The sequence below is a fragment of the Ceratosolen solmsi genome, unplaced genomic scaffold (assembly GCF_000503995.2).
Source record: "Ceratosolen solmsi marchali unplaced genomic scaffold, CerSol_1.0 scaffold15, whole genome shotgun sequence".
Taxonomy (NCBI): domain Eukaryota; kingdom Metazoa; phylum Arthropoda; class Insecta; order Hymenoptera; family Agaonidae; genus Ceratosolen; species Ceratosolen solmsi.
In genome coordinates this window covers 3,752,409-3,775,354 of record NW_011948434.1, presented here as the reverse complement: position 1 = coordinate 3,775,354, position 22,946 = coordinate 3,752,409, and the positions used below count along the sequence as shown (strand labels likewise).

General features: G+C 37.9%; 1 protein-coding gene across 2 annotated transcripts in view; it reads right to left on the bottom strand.

The window, feature by feature from the left end:
* The window catches only part of yki (Transcriptional coactivator yki), a 34,353-nt gene extending 11,739 nt beyond the window's left edge, over nucleotides 1-22,614 (bottom strand). For both annotated transcript variants that reach the window (XM_011502840.1, XM_011502841.1), the window contains exon 1: nucleotides 21,762-22,614. In XM_011502840.1, coding sequence (XP_011501142.1) covers nucleotides 21,762-22,399 — 638 coding nt within the window. In that variant the 5' untranslated portion in view covers nucleotides 22,400-22,614. The remainder of the gene's footprint in view (nucleotides 1-21,761) is intronic.
* Between the last annotated feature and the right edge of the window lie 332 nt (nucleotides 22,615-22,946).

The following is a 22,946-nucleotide window of genomic DNA, read 5'->3' as shown; positions in this document are numbered from 1 at the left end:
GCAAATGCGCGGTTTCTGATTTCTAGTACATACGATGCTATAAGCATCCGATTAGCCACTGAGAAGCGAGACAGTTAACGGAAGAGTGAGAGAGAACGATGGCCTGTCACGTATGGGTGGGTGGAGGAGGAGGAGGAGGAGGAGGAGGAGGAGGGGGGAGTGCAAGTGCAAGTGCACCGCCACTTTTATCGACTTTACTTTTTTTTATATGGATGATCTTGCGCATACGTGCGCTGGCTTATCGTGCTCGATGATATCGTTCATAATGATACTATATTTTCTGATATCTCATACACTCATACACTTGTACAAAGTACAATGGTAGCTGTTGGTCTACCGTTTTTTATAGCTTCAACTTTTTTATTTATGGAATTAATAGGTTTACAAGATGTCAAGCGGCTCGTTAAAAAACAAAAAAAAAAAAAAAAAAAAAAAAAAAAAAAAAAAAAAAAAAAAAAAAAACTAAAAAAAAACTAAAGAAACGCCAATGACGCTGATCTTCTTTTGCTTTCTATAAACAAGCTTCCGTTTTAATGATTTTACAGCATTATGACTAAAAATAAACTTGTAGTCATCTTTAACATATCAGAAATTTGTTACTAATTTATGTAGAGATCGTGATTGGTGTTGTCCGACAGACTGTAGCATTAATGAAATTAAAAAGATTAAACAAGAGAGAATTCTTTATTTAAAATTTGAAATTTAACTAATTTAATTCTAATATTTATGCAGTTTATGTAACCGTTTATGTAACATACGTTCGATTATACGATATCACTATCGTATACTTGCTAGAATTTATAAATTTTTATTCATTTTCACATTAATTAGATTTTATTCTATTGTAATTTTATTTCAGATATTCACCCTTTACCGGGACATTTGTTTTTTTTGTTGTTGTTGTTGTTGTATCGATTGCATCTCATAAGATACATTATTACTAATTGTGTAATAGCAACATAATTGTTAATATCACTTTAAATCAATTTCTCCTGCAGATAATTCTTTTAAGCGTTATAATATTTAATTCGGTTGTAACTGCAATTATATTTTTTTAAAATATTGAATAGTTGTAAGTACGAAGACATGGCAGAATAAAACAGATGAATCAGAGACGTTTAAGAGTGTTAAAATTTGTTTGCCTAATTTGTGTATTTTCCTCGTTCAAATTTTTGTAGAACCAGGTATAGATGTGTAATAATTTAATTTGAGAAAAACAGATTCGACAAGTGCGGATTATAATTGAAATGCCCATTTATTATTATTTTTAAGGAACGCTCAATAAATGCAAATATTGCATATTTGGATTTGTAATCAAGATGACCAGAGGTAAAATAATTTTAACAACGATCAATCTCGGCAATCTCGACGATACAATATTAATATTAAAACTATCATAATTGAAAAAATTATGAGTATACCAATTTAATTATTGTTTTAAGTATTGTTACAAACGGAATATAATGCAATCGTGCATAATGTGCAGTTAATTTGTTTCGCACAACGAGTCTAGCACTGTTCTAGCAATTCTAGCAAGGTTCTAGCAAGGTTCTAGCAATCTGTGTTCAGCAATCGCAAATTAATCTATAATCACCTAATGGTCGACGAATTACTGTAAAATACCAAAAACAAACGATTAGCAACATTCATAAATCATGGTAAACTCGGGAGGGGATCGGTATGAATAAGTCACTTATACCATTATCGACGAGACGCTGTGTCATGGTCAGAAATGACAAAAGGCAGCGGGGCAGCGGCAATTACCGTGAAGCGCTTAACGAGCTTTTTACAACGAGATATGGACTTTACTTTTACCACTTCTGGATGTATGACGTTACCATTTTTATTACTAAATGCACTGCACTCGTAGGTCAAGCTTTACTTACGCTGCGCAAGGTCCGATACATCGAGGGAATGAACTTGGCGTTATTGTTTGTAAGAGTTTAAGGAAAGTGATGTATGGACTGGCGCGAGCCGATTAAAACTGAGTGTTAATGTCGACGGAAAAAAATAGTGAGAAAAACATCGAGTAGGACAGGAAGAAGACATGCCAAAAGGAGGAGAAGGAATAAGACGGTAATGGAGTATGAGTAAAGAAATGGAGTTCTAAAACGGTATTTAATTTCGAAACTGAATGATGTAATTGTGCACGCAGAACTAGTTTAAGAATAAAAAAAAAAAAGAAGAAAAAAAAAGCACGGTCAACGAGTATGTCGGAAAAGCCGGAAAAACGAGAAATAATTTAAAGGAATGACTATAATATGACTATAATATGGAATAACGAATGACGAGAATTAAAGCACACTGTATAAAATAGATTGTCTCTTCGCCGCCCCGCGTCCGCCCCCAATTCCCCATCCCCTCTCCCGCCGCACATCTCTATTACGGCAAACAAATGCCCGCTACAAAGCCCGTACAAAACGCTCTATTTACACAGGCAGACGATGGAAGAGTTGTGGCCCGGTGATGAGTGGGGAGTGGGTGGGTGGATATGGCGGAGCAGGAGGAGGAGGAGGAGATGGTGGAGAAGGAGAGCAGCACGCGTGTACAAGTTTTTAAGAAAACTCGAGGCGGTGGTGATGTCCGAAAATAAGGCGGCGGCCGCCTACGAGAAAACGCTGGCGCGAAGTGACCTAGAACTTTTGCTTGGATCAGCTCGGCGCTGCCCGGGTGACTCGAGCATCGGGGATTTCTCGCGTGCGCACCAATGCCTTCGAGGAATCCTGGTCGAGCGCCGCCCGAAATCGCCATTCGCTAATTATTAGGGAGCCGCGCCTTCTTCCGCTGATACGGGGAGGCTTTTGTCCGCGCTCCCGATGGAAAGTGCGTCGCGAAAATGCGACGTTCGTTACCTCGTGGACGACAAATGTGCGTGCGTGCGCGACACGTGGGCGTCGTGTCCTGCTCTTAGTATTATACAGTCGATCTAAACTACTTACGAACGTTCTACGCGAGAGCCATTTTGCGCGGTAAAACCCGATTTTCCCGTTCCCCGCTTATCCGCCCCCCCCCCACCTCGTTCCCCTTGTTTTGACTTTTTCGTAGCCGAGGATCTTTTTCTTCGTTTTCTTTGTCGCGCCCTTGTTTACAACATCATATAAGTTGTAATCTTAAATGAGAACTTGTTTACCGTACACGTGTTTAGAGGAGAACAGAGTAACAGTGTGCAGCTGACGGATGTTTATTTACTGGTTTTAGACGCGAGCATCTGACGGCTAAATTACACAATAGGTCAGATTGTAATTTTCATGTTATTCGGAAACTTTTTGCTATTATCAAAAGCTGAGGAGGGGCTGGCTTTTTGTTGCCTCTTGTTTTAAAATAAATTGCCGTCTAGATGAACACGATTTCATCTCGTTGCAACGCGACCATTGTGTTTCCTCGCCGTAACGTAAGGTAATTTTCACTTCTTTAATCTATTAAATCCCGAATAAGAAGGATTTTCGTGCCTGATACTTTATTCAGCCAAAAGACAGATTGCAATAAAATGATAAAATTCGTAGTTCAACTCAATGCCATTGATTTATTTAATGACACATTACTTTTTCAGATAACGTCGTGTCCAATTACAATTACATAAAAAGCCAAGATTTTGGATTATTTGTTAATAGGAAAAATTCGAACACGAAGATTTGTATCGAAATGTTTTTCAACCAACGTTCGGCAAACAATACCAACGTTTGCCTTTAATTAAACATTTATTTATCACTTTTAATCGTAAGCCTACTTAAAAACTGGGCGTCCGAATGTCAATTATCGATTTATTTATTGATAATCGTATCATACAGTAACCTAAAAATCAATAATACTTTGTATCGCTAATGACAACGGAGTTTCGTTATCTAGAGAGGAAGCCTTACCGGCATTAATCGTCGATTTCAGTTTCACTAATCGTAATGGTGCGTGGCCGTTTATAGAGCAAGGCCACACTCGTTATAAAGAGAACTTTTCAGCTACTCAGCTACCAATTGTTAATCCTTTGGAGATAGATTTAAGGACAGTAGCGCGCGAAACAAACAAAATTAGTAAAATTAGTAAGTTTAATTGAATTGTTTGCATAACGCAAATGCGTGCAACATTAATATCAATGTGCTTGGAGTACATTGTATAACGCTCGCGGTGAAAGTAAGCCGTAAATCAGTTTCTGATGCATTATACGCATTAACTAACTTCCGAACAAAGACTTGAAAAAAAATGTCTGAATTTCGTTAGCAGTTTAAACGAGAATATTTCCACCTAACGTAACACCTTGATTGTAATATTGTAAAATCAACACCATCCGTAAGCCGTTAATTGGCTCGATCGACGTAACCGAAATAATAAATATTATTAGTGTACATTTCGATGATACACACACACACGTTTTAAAACATTGCTGCGCATAGCGCGGTATTCTAAAAAGAAAAAAAAATATATACATATATATATATATATATATATATATATATATATATATATAAATAAATATAAGTCATCGATATAAATTGATATAGATTAATTGGACCCAAAAAAATTAGTTACCCTCGATTTGACATTAAAATATAAAAGTCGATATCAAGTAGAAAATAGTTGTATCAAACTGAATACCGTTTAGTTTAAAAGTAAACATATCTGTGTGACTGTAGTGCCCGAATGAATGGTCACTGATTTATTACAGGGGGATACTTAGAATAGGAAAATGGACGACTGGCGCATAACGAAACGTAGCTATTTTTTCGGTTTGCTACAATTCCGTACTTAATCCCGCTAGCTCTGACTACGTACCCGAGAATAATTCAGCTGCACACGCTTGGTAACTTGGTAAACGTACGCGCTGCTGCGACCGCGTCGCGCACGAAACCTCCAACAAAGCGAGATTAACGGTGTTCGAATCCCCGATGAGTGGCTTTCGGCCGTGATCGAATGCAACGAGCGACGTCCGCGCATGTATTAATGCACAGAGTCATCGGTACGAAAGAGAAAATTTCGAAATGCGCGTTGGCGTTGGGGCCGTATCGAAACATCGGAAGTGGCCTACACCGGAAAAGGCGAGAAATTAAGAGAGGAGAAATAATGCGTAACCGCGTCCGCGCTGATTGACGACACACGTGCGCTCGGAGGTAAGCGTCACCGTGGAGAATTTTTCCGCGAAAACAGAAAACTGACCTTATAAGAAGAATAATACGGAGTGACGTGTTCCGTCGTTGCTCTTTTTCACTCCCGATTTCGCTTGTAAACTATACTTTCCAATCAATAAAATATTTACCTATAGTGAAAGACAATTTTTCATTAATTAGGCTTACACGAGCGCTATTTTTAACAATGAAATGCTTTTCACAGAGCGAGGGACACTCAAAAGAATGATATTAGGAAGACGCGTAATAATAGTTTTCACCTTTTAAACAAAAAGTTTTCCCGTACGTGCTTTATAATAAAACACTCGATTCAATTGAATCGGTAAGTGTTTTTTTTTTTATTTATTGTCTTTTTTTTTAATTCCGGTATAACCTGCGTGAAGCAACATTTTAAATACCTAAATGGCAATTATATCTACTTTACTCTCGATATTATTACCAAATGCTCCTTAAAAACGAGCAGTCGGTAGGTAATTATTAATTTTTACGGACAAATGTACGGAAAATGGGGTAATGCGCATTTGCGATTGTCGTGAAAACATTCGCTTCAACTCCCGACAAATTTATTTCTCTTTTCAGTCACCAGAAGCTAATAAATACAACGAATAATATAAACTGCAGAGTCAATAAAAACTCCGCGAGCCCGGAAAATGAACGTAGAATATATTCTCGCTCGTTTTATATGACGCACTTGTTTTAATGCGAAAGCGCCTATTTTCAGAGCATAAGACGATTTTTTCGCTGCTTTATTTCCAATCTAAAACGGCATTCGTTCTACCTCTGGCCTTTGGAAAATTCGGAAACTTATGGCACTTGGACCATCGTCAAAGGTTTGATTGGCTCTCATTGAAGGATGTTGGTTGGAGTTCGGGGTCATTGGAAGACCAGCCGCAGGTCCGGAAGGTGATGGATAGCCGTAATGCAGGGAGGTGATGGGAGGAGGGCGCTCGGGGTACATGCATCACGTGCTCGTGTATCTTGGGTGGCGTCGTGGATGGGCAGTGAACGCCACGAGGGTTAAATAACGGTCGGATGAGTAAGCGAGTGTCGTCGGCTTCTTCGACTTTGATTTGCAATTTTACGTTGGGTCTCCTGTCGAAACAATGGACAACTCCAAGTCCTCCGTCCCTCGAGATCTTCAGGTTCTTATCTTGGCGAGACGACCATCGAAAATCGATAAAAAGAAAAAAAAAACATTCAATTGGCCAAGTGACGGGAGGAAGAGAGCCAGGGTACGCAAGCTCCCGACCGGTCGACCCTGAGGATATTTTGCGAAAGTTCTGCGAAACGCGACTTGCCTGAAATTACGCACGCGTACGTACGCTGCCCCTCCTAGCCCTGATAGCTGCTACGAGCGGGGCCAGGGCGAGCCGATCCCGGCACATTAACACGCACTCGCGCGACCCTGGACGCCGAGAGCGAGTGAGCATGAGCATGTGCGCAAGCGAGGGAGAGGGGAACGCGAAGGGGGAGGAACGAAGGTAGAACGACGTCGGCTTCGCGGCTTACTTTCACCCGCGTAGCCGAGATCCGTGCCGCGGCTACGTGGGACCAATTCTTCGATGCACGGCCCTTTTTCCGAGCGGATGTCTCCATCGATCGAGGACGGCGGGGATTTTCCCGTGGTGTCATGAGCGAGTGTTGGACAGGTCTTCCGAATACGTGGAAATTGGAGGATTTGTGAGCGCCCGGAACTCTTTCATAAGCTCGACGAAAAATTGGCGGCGTCGTCCTGATAATCAAGCGTGTTACAATGAAATATTATATAAATTATTTGAGAATATCGAAAACTTGTGCATTTTGATGAGACTTTTTAATATGTTTGCTCGTGCAAGGACTATATTTATGTATCTCGGGTGGAGTGTATTCAAAACACAATTACAAAAAAAAACAAAAAAAAATAAAAAAACAAAAAAAAAATCTCTCCGGTCTACCCGTCAAGTAATTATGAATGATTTATATTTTCCACAAAATTTTGAATTTTACGAATGTGATTCACGGCATTTCTTGAAGATTATAACTCCGACTATTGGTACAGCGCGTGTTGCTCGTTTAATTAAAAATATCATTATCCTATTATATACAGATTTACACTTATAGTAAATAAAGTACTCGTGTAAATCTTGAATAAGTTTCTTGGTTTTATTTGGTAGAGATGGATTAAGTTGCACGCGCCACTAATAATGACATTGGACTATTCGTTTCATTTCCACCCAAATTTTTCAGTTTTCGAAATCTAATTATCGATAAAATACGCGACGAAAACGATTAAATGCTTCAAATTCCGGGAACGATGAGCTCAATGCAATCTACAGTATGTAAAATGGGTAACAAAATTATCTCAATTTATATATATATATATATATATATATATATATATATATATATATATATATATATATAAATTGAGATAATTTTGTTACTGGACGTATCTATGAGATATGAATACATAAAGATTTTAAAAATAAAAATGAGAATGAAGCAGACCTACAATTATTTAGGCGGTAACTTCAGGGTGTCAATATAGCGATATAAGAATAATAGTACAATCAATAAATTGTGGTTTCGCATGATCTGTAATTATAGATCGAATGATAAAGTAAAGCGTTTGTCTACAATAATGTTATTTTAGTCGATTAAGGAAATATTTTTAAAATGAAAAAAAAAAAAATTCTTATAGCATAGCGAACCAAGTGTAATTTGTATCCAAGCAATACCACCACGTGTCCATATTCGTATGAACAATTTATGAACAATCGCCAATGCCTTTCATATAATACTAATTGTTAACGATGAAAATAATAAGAGCCCCTCCCCTTCCCCCTCACTCTTCCAATAGTTAGACTTGCTCAAAGAAGACAAAAAGTGTAATGAAATCTCCAACGAATTGGTATGACAATCGGCTGTTGTTTGTCAAGTTACTTGTCAACACCACCTGGATTCATAAACGTTCATTCTTCAGTTTTAACAGTACGAAAACTGTAAAGAGATCGCTAATAAGACGCGTTGCATGAAAAATTTAGAAACTATGTCAGTCGTCAAGGAATGCGTCAGAGAGTGCAGGAAACGTATCAATGGCAGAGGATCGTATACTCGGGCGTACATGCGCGGACAATGCAACGATACGGTTTTTCAAAACACACAATATCGTAAAATCGGTGCGGAACGCGAAAAGGAAAACGAGTGCGCTGAGATGTCGCGGAAAGTCTTGCGTCATTGAGGCTCTTTCCCCGTAGTCGTGGATGCATCGAGAGAGCCCGCGCGCTTTACCCGCACACGCATACACACGCGCACACGCACGGACACAGAGAGACAAAAGCCTGCGCGTGCATACGTTATAATGTTAATCAGCGTAATCACGTGAGCGAAGAGCAGCGGTTCGTTGAGCACACGACGGGCGCCCCAACTTCCTTCCTTCCATTTTCGTCCAACTTCCTGTACGTCCGAGCGCACGCGCGCACTCACGCACACACGTAACAGGAGCTAATACGGTGGTTGCCGCGTCTTCGGCTTCGATTTTGACGTACGTATATGCGTGCGTGCGACAACAGCCAGGAAAGATAAATAAATCAATAAATCTTTGCGGAAGTCACGATTGCGTACAGCGTTCGATATTAATTAATAACGGATAGAGGAGGAAGAGTGATCGACATTTTGCCATCGACACCGTAATTCTTCTGCTTATCCAGATACATAAATCGTGCATTGCGCGATATTGTTATTGTACTTTAACCAATTCCTTGTTATTTAAAAGCTTCATTTGATATTTATCCCTTTTTTACTCAGAAATTCAATATTTAAGTTTTTACGCCATTAATTATTTATAAATAAAAATTACCTTATTAAAGTAACACACTATTATGTAATTGCAATCATTTATATATGCTAATTTTGCTTTTGTAATATGTATAGAAATATTTTATAGAAAATATTTTCTTATATAAACGTTTCAAACGTGATTTTATTTTTTAATTTTGTTTATTCTTACTGCTGGTATTAATCATTTTTATATTCGATTTAATTATAATTCCATTACAGCTCTTATTATGACTTAGAACTTTCTTCGTAAGAAGTGGCGAAATTTAAACAAGACATTATCTCCTAATTTTGCTTATAACATTCTTTTTTATTACATAAAATTTGTAACATTGTCATTGCAAATATTATATTCGATTATGTATTATATATGTTTTATATTTGGAATTATAAATATAAAAAAATATACAAATTTCTCCACTATAATATTTAAAGATATTATATACTCTTTGAAGTATATGAAAATGCTGAAATTCTTCCAAAATTTTTTGAAACGTTAACCGTACTACGCGTCATTTTCTTTTTATTATCGAATTTTAATAATTGATCTAAAATTACATTTACAAAAAATTAAACCTTCTTTATAATTGAAACATAGACTTACGTCGTTACTAAACCGTATTGCACCTAGAGTAGCGAGCATCTTTTTAAAAGTATAATCACTTTTAAAAAATATCGCACGTTACTGGAAAATAAATGTTCGATTATAACGAAGACCTCTCGTTACGTACACAAAGTCGTTATCTGGAAAAATATTGTTTTCCTGAATCAAGTAAGTGCGTGCATGTTCTGTAAAGCAAGAGTGTTACGTGTTATAGGCTTGTTGTTATATCACTGACGATTTCTATTTTTTTTTTTTTTTTTTTTTTTTTTTTTTTTTTTTTTGAGTAGCACATTCGTTATCTTTAGCCACTTACCTTCGTAATTATAACATTAGTTTCAGGCAATTTTAGTTTCATTTACATTCACATTACGGTAGAGATCTTTTTCATAATCTTCGAGAAATTAATGCAAATCTCCAGAAATATGATTAAGAGGAATTTTAGACTTATTTTTAGATACATTTTTCATACATGAATATGATGTATTGTTGAATTTGATCATCTGATTGGATTATACAAGATAAATTTCACTGTGTTTATGCAGATATTTTTATACAACGATATTGATAATAGTGGATAAAAATCAATTTGCTTCTTAGGACTTTAACAAGAGAATATAATTATTTATCCAGATGTGTTGAATTGCATACAACGTATTTGAATTGGATCTTGCGATTACGAATACATGACGTCATATACTTTTGAAGTAGATGATAATTTGTGCACGTGCCGAACAATGGAGTTGAGATTTTTGAAAATTTATACGATTACTTTCATTGTAAATCAAATCGGTAAATATAAAAATTTTATTATTATTATTGTTTTATTATTTTTTTTCTTCAAATTTCTCATTGTCGGTCTAAGTAACAAGTACTTACACCATAATATTGTCAAGAGGAATCGATAAAATGGAAATTAATTTTAGAATGCAGTTTAAAATGAATAAACGTACCTAAAATTATCGTATTACAAGAAATTATAGGGCATCTTCATTTCAGACTCTTTTAACCCATTTGGACAGAATATAAAGAACTTTGCAAGCATCTTGAGAATGCGTTTTCTTAGCCTTTAAGTTTGGCAGAGTTGAAATTTAATTTAAAAAAATTTTTTTTATTATTTTTTGGGCACGGAGTTAATATCCTTATTCACTTGAAGCGAGTACCTAAATGTAATACAACAGTCTTCGGACAATATGCTTTGTAAACATAACCTTGTCAATTGTATCCAGTGATTGTTAATGTACAAATATTACTACAATTAATTGTGCAGTAAAAATATATATTTATCGGCTCTATTCACACGATATTTTGTATAGGTATGCTTACAAATACACACGTGCAACACGTGTAAATAAACAAGTATTCTCGAATTCATTCCATTGTCCTGAGAATAATAGTAGTAGAATTTCTTTTCTTGTTAGAACATAAATACCGTCTACAATGGATTATCGTTCCAAAAAATTTTGATCGTACACAAGGTTTCAATCAAATAACAACTGTGCTAAGTATAGGGTTGTGTTATTATCATGATCGTTCTTTTTTTATAAATGTATTTTTATATATAGACTACTTGGACACTAAATTATTTTGGCGCAATTCTTTTTTATCGAATGTCTAGCTTTAGTATCTTCAAGTTTCTTAAAATTATGCGCTTTACTCTCAAATCCCATATTTATTATTTTGAATTTACAAACAATTATTTATTTAATTTTCGGTTAGATAAGAGTTAAGTAAATTCGTCTGCTTTCAAACACAATTCATTCAAGACCACAATAAATTCATGTCAAATAATCATCTATTTTATTATTTAATAATATTAATAATTTTATACAGCGTCATCTAATACGAAATTTTATAAAGTTTTTATCGAAATTCAACAGCCGATGACACAATTTACATACATATTATAGCTCTTATAGCTCTTATCATCTCGTTCTAGTAGCGTTTCCACTCAAGGATGCGAATCATTATCGAGAAACCTTTATACTGTGCGTGACAATACTGTAAATAAGCATGTAGATAAAAAAAAAAAAAAAAAAAAAAAAAAAAAGTGCGTGTGACTTCGATCAACCTGCTTTTGTCGTCAATGTCTTTACGACGAGTGAAGCATAAGTCGAGCTTATCATGACACTGAAACATTGACGCCTAAAAAAGGTGTAAATTTTCCTGTTCTCTACGATTGTACGATTTCATACGGAAATAGAACATGATTATTATTTTATAATATATATATTTTTTTTTCTTCCACTTTTATAATTGAAAATATCCATTTAAAGTATGTGCATCAAAGGGCAGTAAATTGTAGACACGTGAGAATAATTTTCGATCATATTTGCATTAGATATTAATAATATTAACATTGTTCGACGTTCTCGATATATTCGCGTCAATAAAAATAATATTTGAAAATAAAGGATTTTCTTAAAAGCTAGGCAAGCAAGCAACGATATGCCTTAATCTACTAAAATATTAAAAGCTTTACTGTAAATGCTGAAACTAAGATAAACTACGATACATTGGTTATGTAATCGCTATTAATCAGGACCCACGTGAGTTTTACGATTATTTTCCATTTGATTAGAGATTGAATTAACATGTGCTCATTAGCATTCAATAATATTTATTACCTAAAACTAAGAAGAAGAAAAAAAACTTCTAATGAAATACATCGAAGCGAGAACGCAATTACAAATAGCGAACAGTATAATGTTACGAGTCTTAATAAAGTTTATCCATTAAATCTGAAATCGATTGTGATCTAGCATTTAGAAATGAAAACTCATCGTAATGGATGTTGATTTACTGAAGCTTCTACGTTTTAGACGCGTTAACAACGACCTTTTAAAAAGTAGCCGTTAAATTTTGACAAATTTTAAAATGAAAATTATGGTCCGTAAGGCCTTGAGAAGCTTACACATAGAAATGGCAGCCGAAATATAAAGGAAAAATAGGAGGAAGGAAAGAGGAAGAAGGTAACCAAATAGGAAATAATCTTTTACTCGGAAAAACAAAAAGGAGTGTTGGCGTTTCTTTGCAAGAAGATCGCATTAGACCGGATTTCCATGGAACTTGTCTCGATTCCTCCTTTTCTCCGCTACTCTCACCAATTTTTTCACGAGTGTCAGGTAGAAAACTCCGGAGGGTCTCAATCTCTATTTCTTTCTCTTTCCGTTTCCTTCTTGGTTCGAAAGTATTAGATGCTTCAGGGCCGGAACTTCGAATCTCGGGCACCACTCACTCACTTTGGCAGTTGTGGTGAAAAATTTTTTCATTTTATGAAAAATCTTTCAATTCGATTTAAAAATAATGTTGTATGCATTATTGAGATATTGCCAATAGTAATGTCCCCCCTCGTCTGTTATTTACGTTGACGATAATGGTCTCGTTCAAATGACAAAAACCGTGTATATCATAGGCTAATAATTAGTTTATTGCTGTTGCAAGTAGAGGAAAAGCTTCAAGCTTCACTGTATTATGCATAAGAAAGTATTTGAATAATAGAAAATTTTTGGATGGAAAATGGAACATGAGCTGCAAAAGATGGATAGTTTCTTATCTGATAAAATATATGAAAATTGTTTATAGTTTTGATTCGTTTTTAATTGGTTTTATATTTTAAAAGTTTTAAAAGGGAGATGGAACATTTTTTTTCTTCGTTAAATCCTTGGGTGTCCCTTTTATCGAAGACATTAACCAAATATATCCAATCTGCGAATTGAAAGCTTCGAAATAATATTTATCAAGAGATTTTTTCCGTATTTATTGAAAGACCGTCTTAAACATAGAGAACATTATTAAGTTGGTGAATATTTCTTCCCTTCAATTGATAATATTTCAGTAATTTTAAAAATCATTGTTAAATGATTCCTTCGATTAACATTAACATTTCTATTTTCTATTAAATATTACAATATCTTTTTGGATTTTCACGTTTGAAAATTAGGAATGCAAAACCTTCGGATACTGAAAACTGGTGAAAAGGTATGAAATAATTTAGACGTACCAGGGATACGACAATAAAGACGTAAGGTGAACTTTTCGGGAAGGTATCGTGAGAGAAATGGAGGTTGCTTCGGAAAGTGAAGGAAATAAGTCAGGTTGGGGTAGTAGCTTTGACGAACAAAGAGGATCGATGTTTTGCTTTTTTCGAGATGATCCGTGAAACGAGTACGGGAATCTTACGGAAGTGGGACGTTAAGAGAGTTCGTGAAAAAGAGAAGAGACACAGCGAAGAATGGAGTGAAATCCGAGTTCTTGCTCGGATTGCTGCGGGAAAATTCGAGTGTTTGGGTTCTCAGTGCTCGAATTAAAGCGGCAAACATGGGATTCAATCATGTTATTGAATACTTTTAAGCCTTTAAATGGCTCTCCGATCTCGAAATTTGCTGTTAAAAGCGTAGAGAATGCCTATTCTTGGATAATAATCAGAGTTGTCATTTCGGTATTGTACGTCGAAAAATGACGAAGAATTCATAACGTCAAGTATTAGACACATGCACAATTCAATTATTCTTGAAAGTAATTTGAAATTCTATTACATATTCATCGTGTATAAGTGTTCGTTATATTTTTAAGAGTATTAGTTCCATAGAACTATATAAATTAATTTATCATGAATAAATTTCTTACGTGGAACGTGTTAGCAACGCATGTACATATTGTATAAGACTGATACTTGGAACGCGTTTATATTATTAACTTTTTCAATAATTGTTTCTAATAATGATTTATATAATAATTTATAGAGAAATAAGAAAAACGACGTTCAAGCAAGTTACGTCGATCAGCAACGAAGAGAATATAAATTAATTTTTCCTTTTTTTCTTTTGTTTTTAAGTCAAATTTAAAAGATTTGTTAATAAAGCAATATTATCTTTACTTTTTCTGATCGTCTATCATGTTTAAATATTTAATCAAGATGAACGATTATTATATATAGAAAAGTGTCGACACTTTTGATAGTTTTTTTTTTTTTTTTTTTTTTTTTTTTTTTTTTTTTTTTTTTTTTTTTTTTTTTAAAGACAGTGATCAAAGTAAATTTTTAATTACAATTAAAATAACTTGCGAGTCGTTAATTTTTTTGTTTAACTTATAATGTCCGATACTCGCCTACTGTATTAGTCTTCATTTTCTACTTGAAATTATGAATTTTAATGGATTTGATTTTTTTTTTAATAGTAAATGGCAGTCTCACGTCGAATGCAAGTTTCAATAGCTAAAGCAGACCGAGAATAAATCTTATTATTAGTAAATGCATTTTGCTTTTCAACATAATTAACTTCAGCATGGTATATTTTACATATGAATTTAATCCTTATACAACGGTTTGTCCCTCTGGCTATAATTAGGTCTCGATATTTTCAAGTGTTTTGCAATTTGTATTATGCGATGTCCACGTGCGCGGAGAAGTTTTGCCGAACAAATAAGCCGAGCTATGAAATCAGCGCCATTGTCTTGAGCGTTTAAAGAAGCGCGCATTTTCGTGTAAAAGCGTCATAATATTTTCAGCTCAATGTAAAATGTCGTGAAACATGGCTGGCGTAAGGGAGCAAGCCGCCCGAAAGATAGGCGCTGAAAGGAGATAGATAGAGATCGAGCGTCACGGCGCACCTTCGATGCGTATCAACGTCTAGTACACGCTACACGCCGTTAAAGCTGTAATTATCCGCTGGATTGACTCGAGCTTGGGCAGTAGTAGTGTATGCGTGTATGTAGTGAGAGGGTGAGGGAGGGATGGTGGAAGGGAGAGGTAAATCTTGCCGACCGCAAGTATTTCGTCGTTGTAAAACGATAAACAAACAAGTTTGGACGGCGGCGGTGGTGGTGGCAATGTTTAACGCCGCTTGGCTTACGTAACGCCGCTCATTGTAGTTAACCAAGTAGTAGGGTGGGTGGACGGGGCGATTGCGCTAGTGGAGATAGATAGAGAGGTAGAGAGAGAGAGAGAGAGAGAGAGGGGGGCAGTGAGGGGGGGGGCAGGTAGAATTTCGTAGGCTCGCGTAGCGTGCGTAGCCGGGCTGGTAAAGTTGGTCCGCGGTAAATCCGCGACGCCATTCGCCATGAGTCGGAGAGAAAGGGCGTCGGGCATAGACTCGGCGTCGCGATACGTTTTCCCCCGGGACCTCCAGGTGCGACTGGGTCCGTGGGCGCCGTTGCGTTGACTATTCTTCGACCCGGCTATCTAACTATCCGCTCTAACTATCAGATCCTCTCGCGCGCCAAATGAAAAGGGAGGGAGTCTCGTTCTCTTCTCTCTCTCTCTCTCTCTCTCTCTCTCGAGACCGTGGCTCGCTCGCACAGCCGACGAAAAGTGCGGGGAAATCGTTTGGCTTCTCGAGACGCGAATCGATGAGAAGATAAGCGAGTCCGTATTGTCCCGATGGAAACCCGAGGCAGACTCCGCGCGCGGCCTTTAATGAAGTAAGGCACAATTCTGGACCGGTCGACGCTCGGCTCGCTTGCATAATGCCCGACACTCGCAATAGTAAATATTCGCCGTGGCGCGTCTGTTCTTTACGCTCGTTGCTTTCGTCTTCTCCTTTCTCTTTCCAACTTACTTCGCTTTCTCGGCAATACGTATCGCATCGGCCCGCGGCTTAAACTCCGAGACAATGAGGTAGGCGCGAGTGCGAGCGAAGAAGAGGCGCGCATTTCGAAATCAGTTGTATTAGCCCCGAGAGTCGGAGCCTCGCACAGCCATACGGCGATGATTTTGCATGTCTACATAGGTGACTTACGCCTTAACCTTTGGCGCATATTGTACACTTATGCTTGCTATCATTAATATTTATGGCTCGCTATACTCTCGCGGTCGTACGAATGACTTACTAACTTTATTGCAGCCGCGGTGGTATTCGTTGTAACAATGCGTTGACGACGCTCCGAACAATTTTTTCACAATTATTCGATAAACTCTTTTATGGGGTTTTTAATAGAGTGCATCGATGTTTGACGGGTAGCTCCGCTGCAATTTGTAAACCAAAAACAGCCGTGGCCTCTTTTTGTCTCATTGAACATTTCGCGAGAATTTGAACTTCCTTAATAAAGATTAGGCCGTAGGAATTTTTTACGCTAATTTTATGCATTGCCGATCCTTAAATATTTCTAAGCCTCACTCGGGACAATGAGGGGCTGCTTTGAAATTCAGTGAAATTCTCGACATTTGTATAGTATATGTTTATTCAAATAACGCATACAAGAAGTTTTTTCACATCTTACAGTATCACGGATAAGTAATGTCATTGTATTCAAAACCAATGTTCGAAAAGCATCGTTGTTCCCTTTAATTGGCAAAGTGTAATCGTCACCGTTTTTTTTTTTTTTTTTTTTCTTTTTCCCGAAAGATAGATGCTTGTGCTGAATGGACGTATTTGCGATACGAGTTCGCTGCACAGCCAAGGACCGAGCGCCCGCGCGCGAAGGCTTTTTAATTTTCATGGTTCGAGATGAGGATTTGAAAAGGCAAACTTTGGCCATCGATCTACAAGGATAAATGGAATGTGTAATATCGTCTAAGCGATTTCTAATTGCAGATAGGAAGAAATAAATACTCGAGTTGCTCATGTAATGAAGGGGAGACGAGGGTTCGAGCGAGCGGTTAGCGAGCATAAAGGAAAGTGAGCGAAGACCGAAAGGTGAATTAGGAGGAAGGAGGTTCTAATGAAAAGCAAAGATCCACATCGGAAATTCATGAAAAGAAGAGCGAGAGGCAAAAAAGAACTGGGTAAAAAGCGCTCCGCGGCTACTCGATTCGGTCCTCCCCGAGGTTTCGGTCGACTCGGCGAGCGGGGGCGGCTGCAACTGGTGGTTCGTGGCGGGCTCGTTAAGCCGCTCGAGGGGTGGGAGAAATCACAAAAGTGGTAGCGCGGGGTAAGCGAAGGAGGGGCAACAGGAGGGAGCATAAAGGACGAGAGCAACAGGTAAAGCGAGTGGGCGTAGCGGACGCGCGGGCGAGGTGAAAAGGGGGGAAGGGGCGAAGGCGAAGGAGGTGAAGGTGAGGAGGCGGTGGTAGCGGCTCTGCTTAGACGGCGCGACGACACACTCACGGAGTTTCCCACGACAGGTGACACGTGGGAGAGTCACAGGTGGATTCAACGCTGCGGGGGTTGATGCGCAGCCGCGGGGCGGCGCTGTCGGCGTCTCGGGAGCTCCCCTCGGCAGCCGCGCCCTTGACTCCAGTCCACCGTGAGGTCACCAAACGCCGTTATCGGCCTCCCCGAGCAACAGGTGCGCATCCGGCCGGGGAAATCCGGCGCGCCTAAAACGGAGCCACCCGTGCTGGTCTTGGTCTAGCTGGGTCGGCGGAGAGGGGGGACCGGGGGGGGGGGGTTGGTCTAGCTGGGTCGGCGGAGAGGGGGGACGGGGGGGGGGAGAGAAGGCGCGCGTTGTCGAAAAACTTGTCGCGCGTGATTGACGTAGACGAGGCGTCGTGAGTCATCCGCCGAGGGTCATTGTTCCGCCTCAATTTTTCCAAGTGGCCTTTTTCCTTCGCGCGCTCTTAGCTGCCTCCCCCTTACTTGCGCCCGTCCCCACGACGATTTTCCCATAGGCCTTGGTCGATTTTCCCATAGGTCTTGGCCGATTATCCCTTCGTCTGCGACTCAAATGCCGAGCACTGCGTTATGGGCGTCCTCTCGATTATTGTGGATCGATAAGTATCGTTGCGGAAGCTGAGCGAAAGATTCAAAAGTTACGAAAAGCGCTGCTACTGCTTTAACGAGTAGGATAATGTTTCTGTATAAGGCCAATAACACTGGCTTAATACTATTCGACACGCTGCTGTTCCTTCTGATCCTCGAATTTATGAGTCAAAATTCTGACTGTCCGAGATCTTTCAAGTGCTCATCTACATAGGTCTAATTTACAAATAATCACAACAAGTTGCGACAATTGTTTATTTACTGAGATAGCGAATCTCACTTGCTCCAATCGGTGAAAGTCATTTTCTATTAAAAATTACGTGAGATAGAGTCATCTTACTTATACATAACGTAAGCGCGCATTTTATAGGAAATGGCGAATTTAATCGATAAATTAATTACTCGATGGGCAGAGAATTGCTTAAAAGCAAAAAGACCTTGGCGTTCAGCATAAAGAATAAGGTTAAAAATACCGATATTCTTCGGTTCCGGCGACAGAAAAAAAACAATACCATTCGCAATGCGCAATAGTAATGAAATATTAATATTATTTTTAAATGGCTTCGTGTGATGAATATGAATCCATAAAAGTTCTGAAGACCATTGTTTTTTTAATTTAATTCGATGAACCGATTTGCTTTTCAATGGGACTTAATGAGACATTAAGATATTTTATAAATCGATTAGATTTTTCACTTTAAATAATAAAACATTATATATTTTGCACTGCTGAGCTCAAATTTAGAAAGTCTCGTAAAAATTGCAATAAATGCAATAAAAATTGCATAAACGTAGTACCAAAGAGAAACATGTGTTCCAATTGGCCATCGGTTATTACATATAATTAAATTTCAAACATTATTCTCGAAAGTAATGTAAGTTGTTATAAAATGTATTGAAATATGAAAGGATTAATTACATCCCTTGTAAACATTACAAATAATAAACAACCACACCTTTTTTTTTTTGTTTTTTTACAATTATTCTGTTTAATTCTGTGTAATATAATATGCATAATTCTGTGTATAATCATGTCCATTATATTAATTAGTATTTATCCATTTCAATTTAATTTAATTCCTGATTAATGCGGAACATTAATCAGATATACCTTATACTCTATCAATACCCAAACATTCTATTTCATATATTTTTTTTTTATTTTTGACTACATATAAACCTGTTTATACATATGAAATTAGAAACAATTTTAATTAAATTCAATAATAAAAATATATGGAAATCTTACATCAAGATGCATAAATTTTAATTTTTGAGGCATATTTGAATAGTCAAATTGCGTATTGTGTTTGCCTACATCATATGATGGATTATATGATATTAAAAATTATAGTATTACGATGATTCAAATTTAACTTTAGCTCACAATGCCAAATGGTGCAGTAGTGTCGAAATTTCATACTTTCTTCCTCATTATAAATAAACCTGCTTTTTATTTTTCTATTAAAACGACAAATTATTGTTTAGCATCAATATTAAAAATGGATTATCTAAAAAAATTTAATTATAAGCAATGTAAAAATATTTTGTTTACATTTAAAAAGCTATCAAATAAAATGAAATGAGAATAACGATGTCTTCATAATTATAGCGAAACATAAAATTTGGAAACGAACTTTTAAATATGATATTTTTAGCTAATGAGGCAGTTTTTTTACATTTATGACAATGCATACTTTTTTTTTGTTTCTTGTCAAGAAATAATTGAGTCTTTACATAATCTTATCATTATTTTATTCTTAATTATGCAAGACAAACTAAAATGTTTCATATTTACGTGTTAATTATAATAAAATGCAATAAAATTTCTATATTCATTTCTAGATTCACACTAATATATATATATATATATGATATAGCGTGTACAATATTTAATTTAAAATAAGTGGCGGAAGTGTCCTTTATAATATGTTTAGGGAGATTTCATGAAATCGAACCTCTTCGTGTAATCTGCTTTACCGACTGTACAACAAAAAATAGCTTTACTTGTAATATTTTATATTAATAAATTAATCTGTGCTCATATGTACGTAAATGGATATGTGAAATGATAAGTGATTAAAAATCGATTGAAATCGTGGTGAAATGATAAGTGATTAAAAATCGATTGATATACAATGATTGCACTTTTCAAAGAATGTACTTTCGGATAACTGTATAATCCGTAAGTCAGATTTTTAGATACGAATTATATGTGTGTGTGTGTCTGTGTGTGTGTGGCGGTGTGTATGTATGTATGTATGCATAAATATACGTATATTGTGTACTAAACACTGAAACAAAACATTCTTTTATGCATATTATTAATAATATAATGTACATGTTGTTTTATAAAATCGGATGTATTTTTTTAAACAAGTTCTTGTATTTCATAGTTTAATTAAGAATAGTATTTTTCCTACATACATACATAGTTTTTATCGAGGAAGCTCAAATTTCGACCGTTGGGTATTTTTTTTTGTTTTTTTTTTGTTTTGTTTTTTTTTTGTTTTTGAAAAGTAGAACAGGCCGCGATTCATGGATATGTACAATATGAAAATAAAGAGAATCAGAATTTATGCTCGAAATATATTTAAATCTTCGGGGCTCTTTAACAGTAACTTATTTCGAGTACCAAAGGAATTTTTTTCGGTTGTTTCTATCCTAATACCTATGAAATTTAATATATCCATAAAATATATCCTTACACTCCCATAAAAGTGATTGCTCGTACGTAATTAATATAATTTAATTTCATAAAGCAAAACGGTCGATCGTTTTTAATGAAGCCACATGTTAAGTCTAATACAGATAACGAGGTATTTATTAGCTACTGGAATTCGGATTATAATCTTAAGTAGGAATTGTCATTTTATTTGTGTCCTGTTTGAAAACTGTTATTCGATTACGTTTCACCATAAGTATTTGCGCTTTTTCAAATTCACTTTGTCAATTTTAAAGCGACAAGCATGGCTATTTGCTTAAAGGAATACGAATGTCAATGTTTTGACGCTGTTACATCGGCAAATTAAGTACGGTAAAAGCAGAGTAAAATAATATTAACACAAGTATGAGTAATTGTTGTTAGCACCATTATTGTCACATTTTCATAATGATGAGTTTTCGTGGGTCGTAGAGAGGAAGGATGGATGATTTAACGGGACAACATTGACAGGGATTGAAAGGAATTAAATGCAGCGATGTCTTTTGCTCTTTTCACGACGCATAAAGAACAGTCAAAATTTTCGAGTTCATAGCCAATTTCGAGTACATTTTTCATTCGCGTGCATGAATCGTCCCGCGGATGATCGACTTAAGAAAAACGGCTTAGAGACGATTACAAGATGACATTCTAATTGCCGAAAAGTCGCGATTGTCTATTCGCGCTCGATAATTGAAGTGCGATTGGTCGCATATGACTGGCATCGATACGACAGTAGAAATCGGCTCGATCGCCAATGGGGATGATAGGGTGGATGGTGGATGGGGGATGGGGGATGGGGGATGGGGGATGGTGGATGGTGGATGGTGGATGGGGGATGGGGGATGGGAGTCGTGGTTGCTCGTAAGGCTAAGGTTGCTAGTACTCACTTGAGAAAGTAGATTTGACCCTCGGGTGTGCGTGCCTGTTCCCAGCCGTGGGGAAGAGGTCCCAGATCGTCGACCGTACTGATAACGTCGTAGCTCCTCTGCTTCTGGTGGTGATGATGACGGGCTGAATGTGGTTGGGGCGCGTGTTGGTTCTGCTGCTGGGCCGAGGCGTAAGTCTGTTGGAGGGAAGCGGGGCTACTGTGAGCCCGGGGGTGCGCGACCGTGAGACCTTGGGGAACCTGGGCAGCACCGGCGGGAGCAGCGCTGGGGGCTGCGGCCGCGGCAGCCGCGGCTGCTGCAGCTGCAGCGGCGGCGGCTGCACCGGGGCTAGTGGCACCCCCAACTCCAGAGCCATTGGCTACGCCGGCGACGCCCGCCCCGAAGGCCGAGTCCGCCGAGTTCTCGCGGGAGTGCGAGATCGAGGGCGACTTGCTGCCGGTCGAGGGCGGGTTGAAGAAGGAGTCCGGCAGATTGCGCATGCGTAATGGCACCTGGAGGGGTCGCTTCGAGTCCGGCTTGAGGACGGTGTCGAAAAGGGCTTGTAGGTCCGATTCGGAATTCTGGTCTATACGCACGACGAGGTTACTCTTGGCCCCGCCGGTCGCTCCGACGTCCGCGACGTCCTGGTTAAGCGCCATTTTGTGCGCGGCGCCTGGCGCTCCTATTCAAGCGTCGGGGAGAAGCTCGTCGATGGGCACGAGGATGCACTGACACAAGCGCGCGCGCGCGCGCGCCCAACGCCGACGGAGAAAGAGGAAAGAAAGGGACTCGGGGAAGAGTCGCCGCCGCTCTCTCTCTCCGCTCAGCTTCTCGTTCGTCCTCTTCTTCTTCCTCCTCTTTCTACTTTTCTTCCAACTCCAACCTCTCCTCTGCTGCTATTTCCTCTTCTTCTGCTTCTTCCTCTTCTTCTCACTCGACTCGCCTCTTTCCCCTTGACTATCGCGAGTGTCTTCAAGTTTCACGGGGCTTCCGTGTGCTGCTATTGTTATTGCTATTGCTATTGCTGTTGCTGTTGCTGTTGTTGCTGCTGCTGTTGCTGTTACTGTTACTGTTACTGTTACTTTTACATTTACTTTTACTTTTACTGTTATTGTTATCGTTGCTGTTGCTGTTGCTGTTGCTGTTGCTGTTACTGTTACTGATACTGTTGTTATTGCTGTTACTGTTACTGTTGCTGTTGTTTCT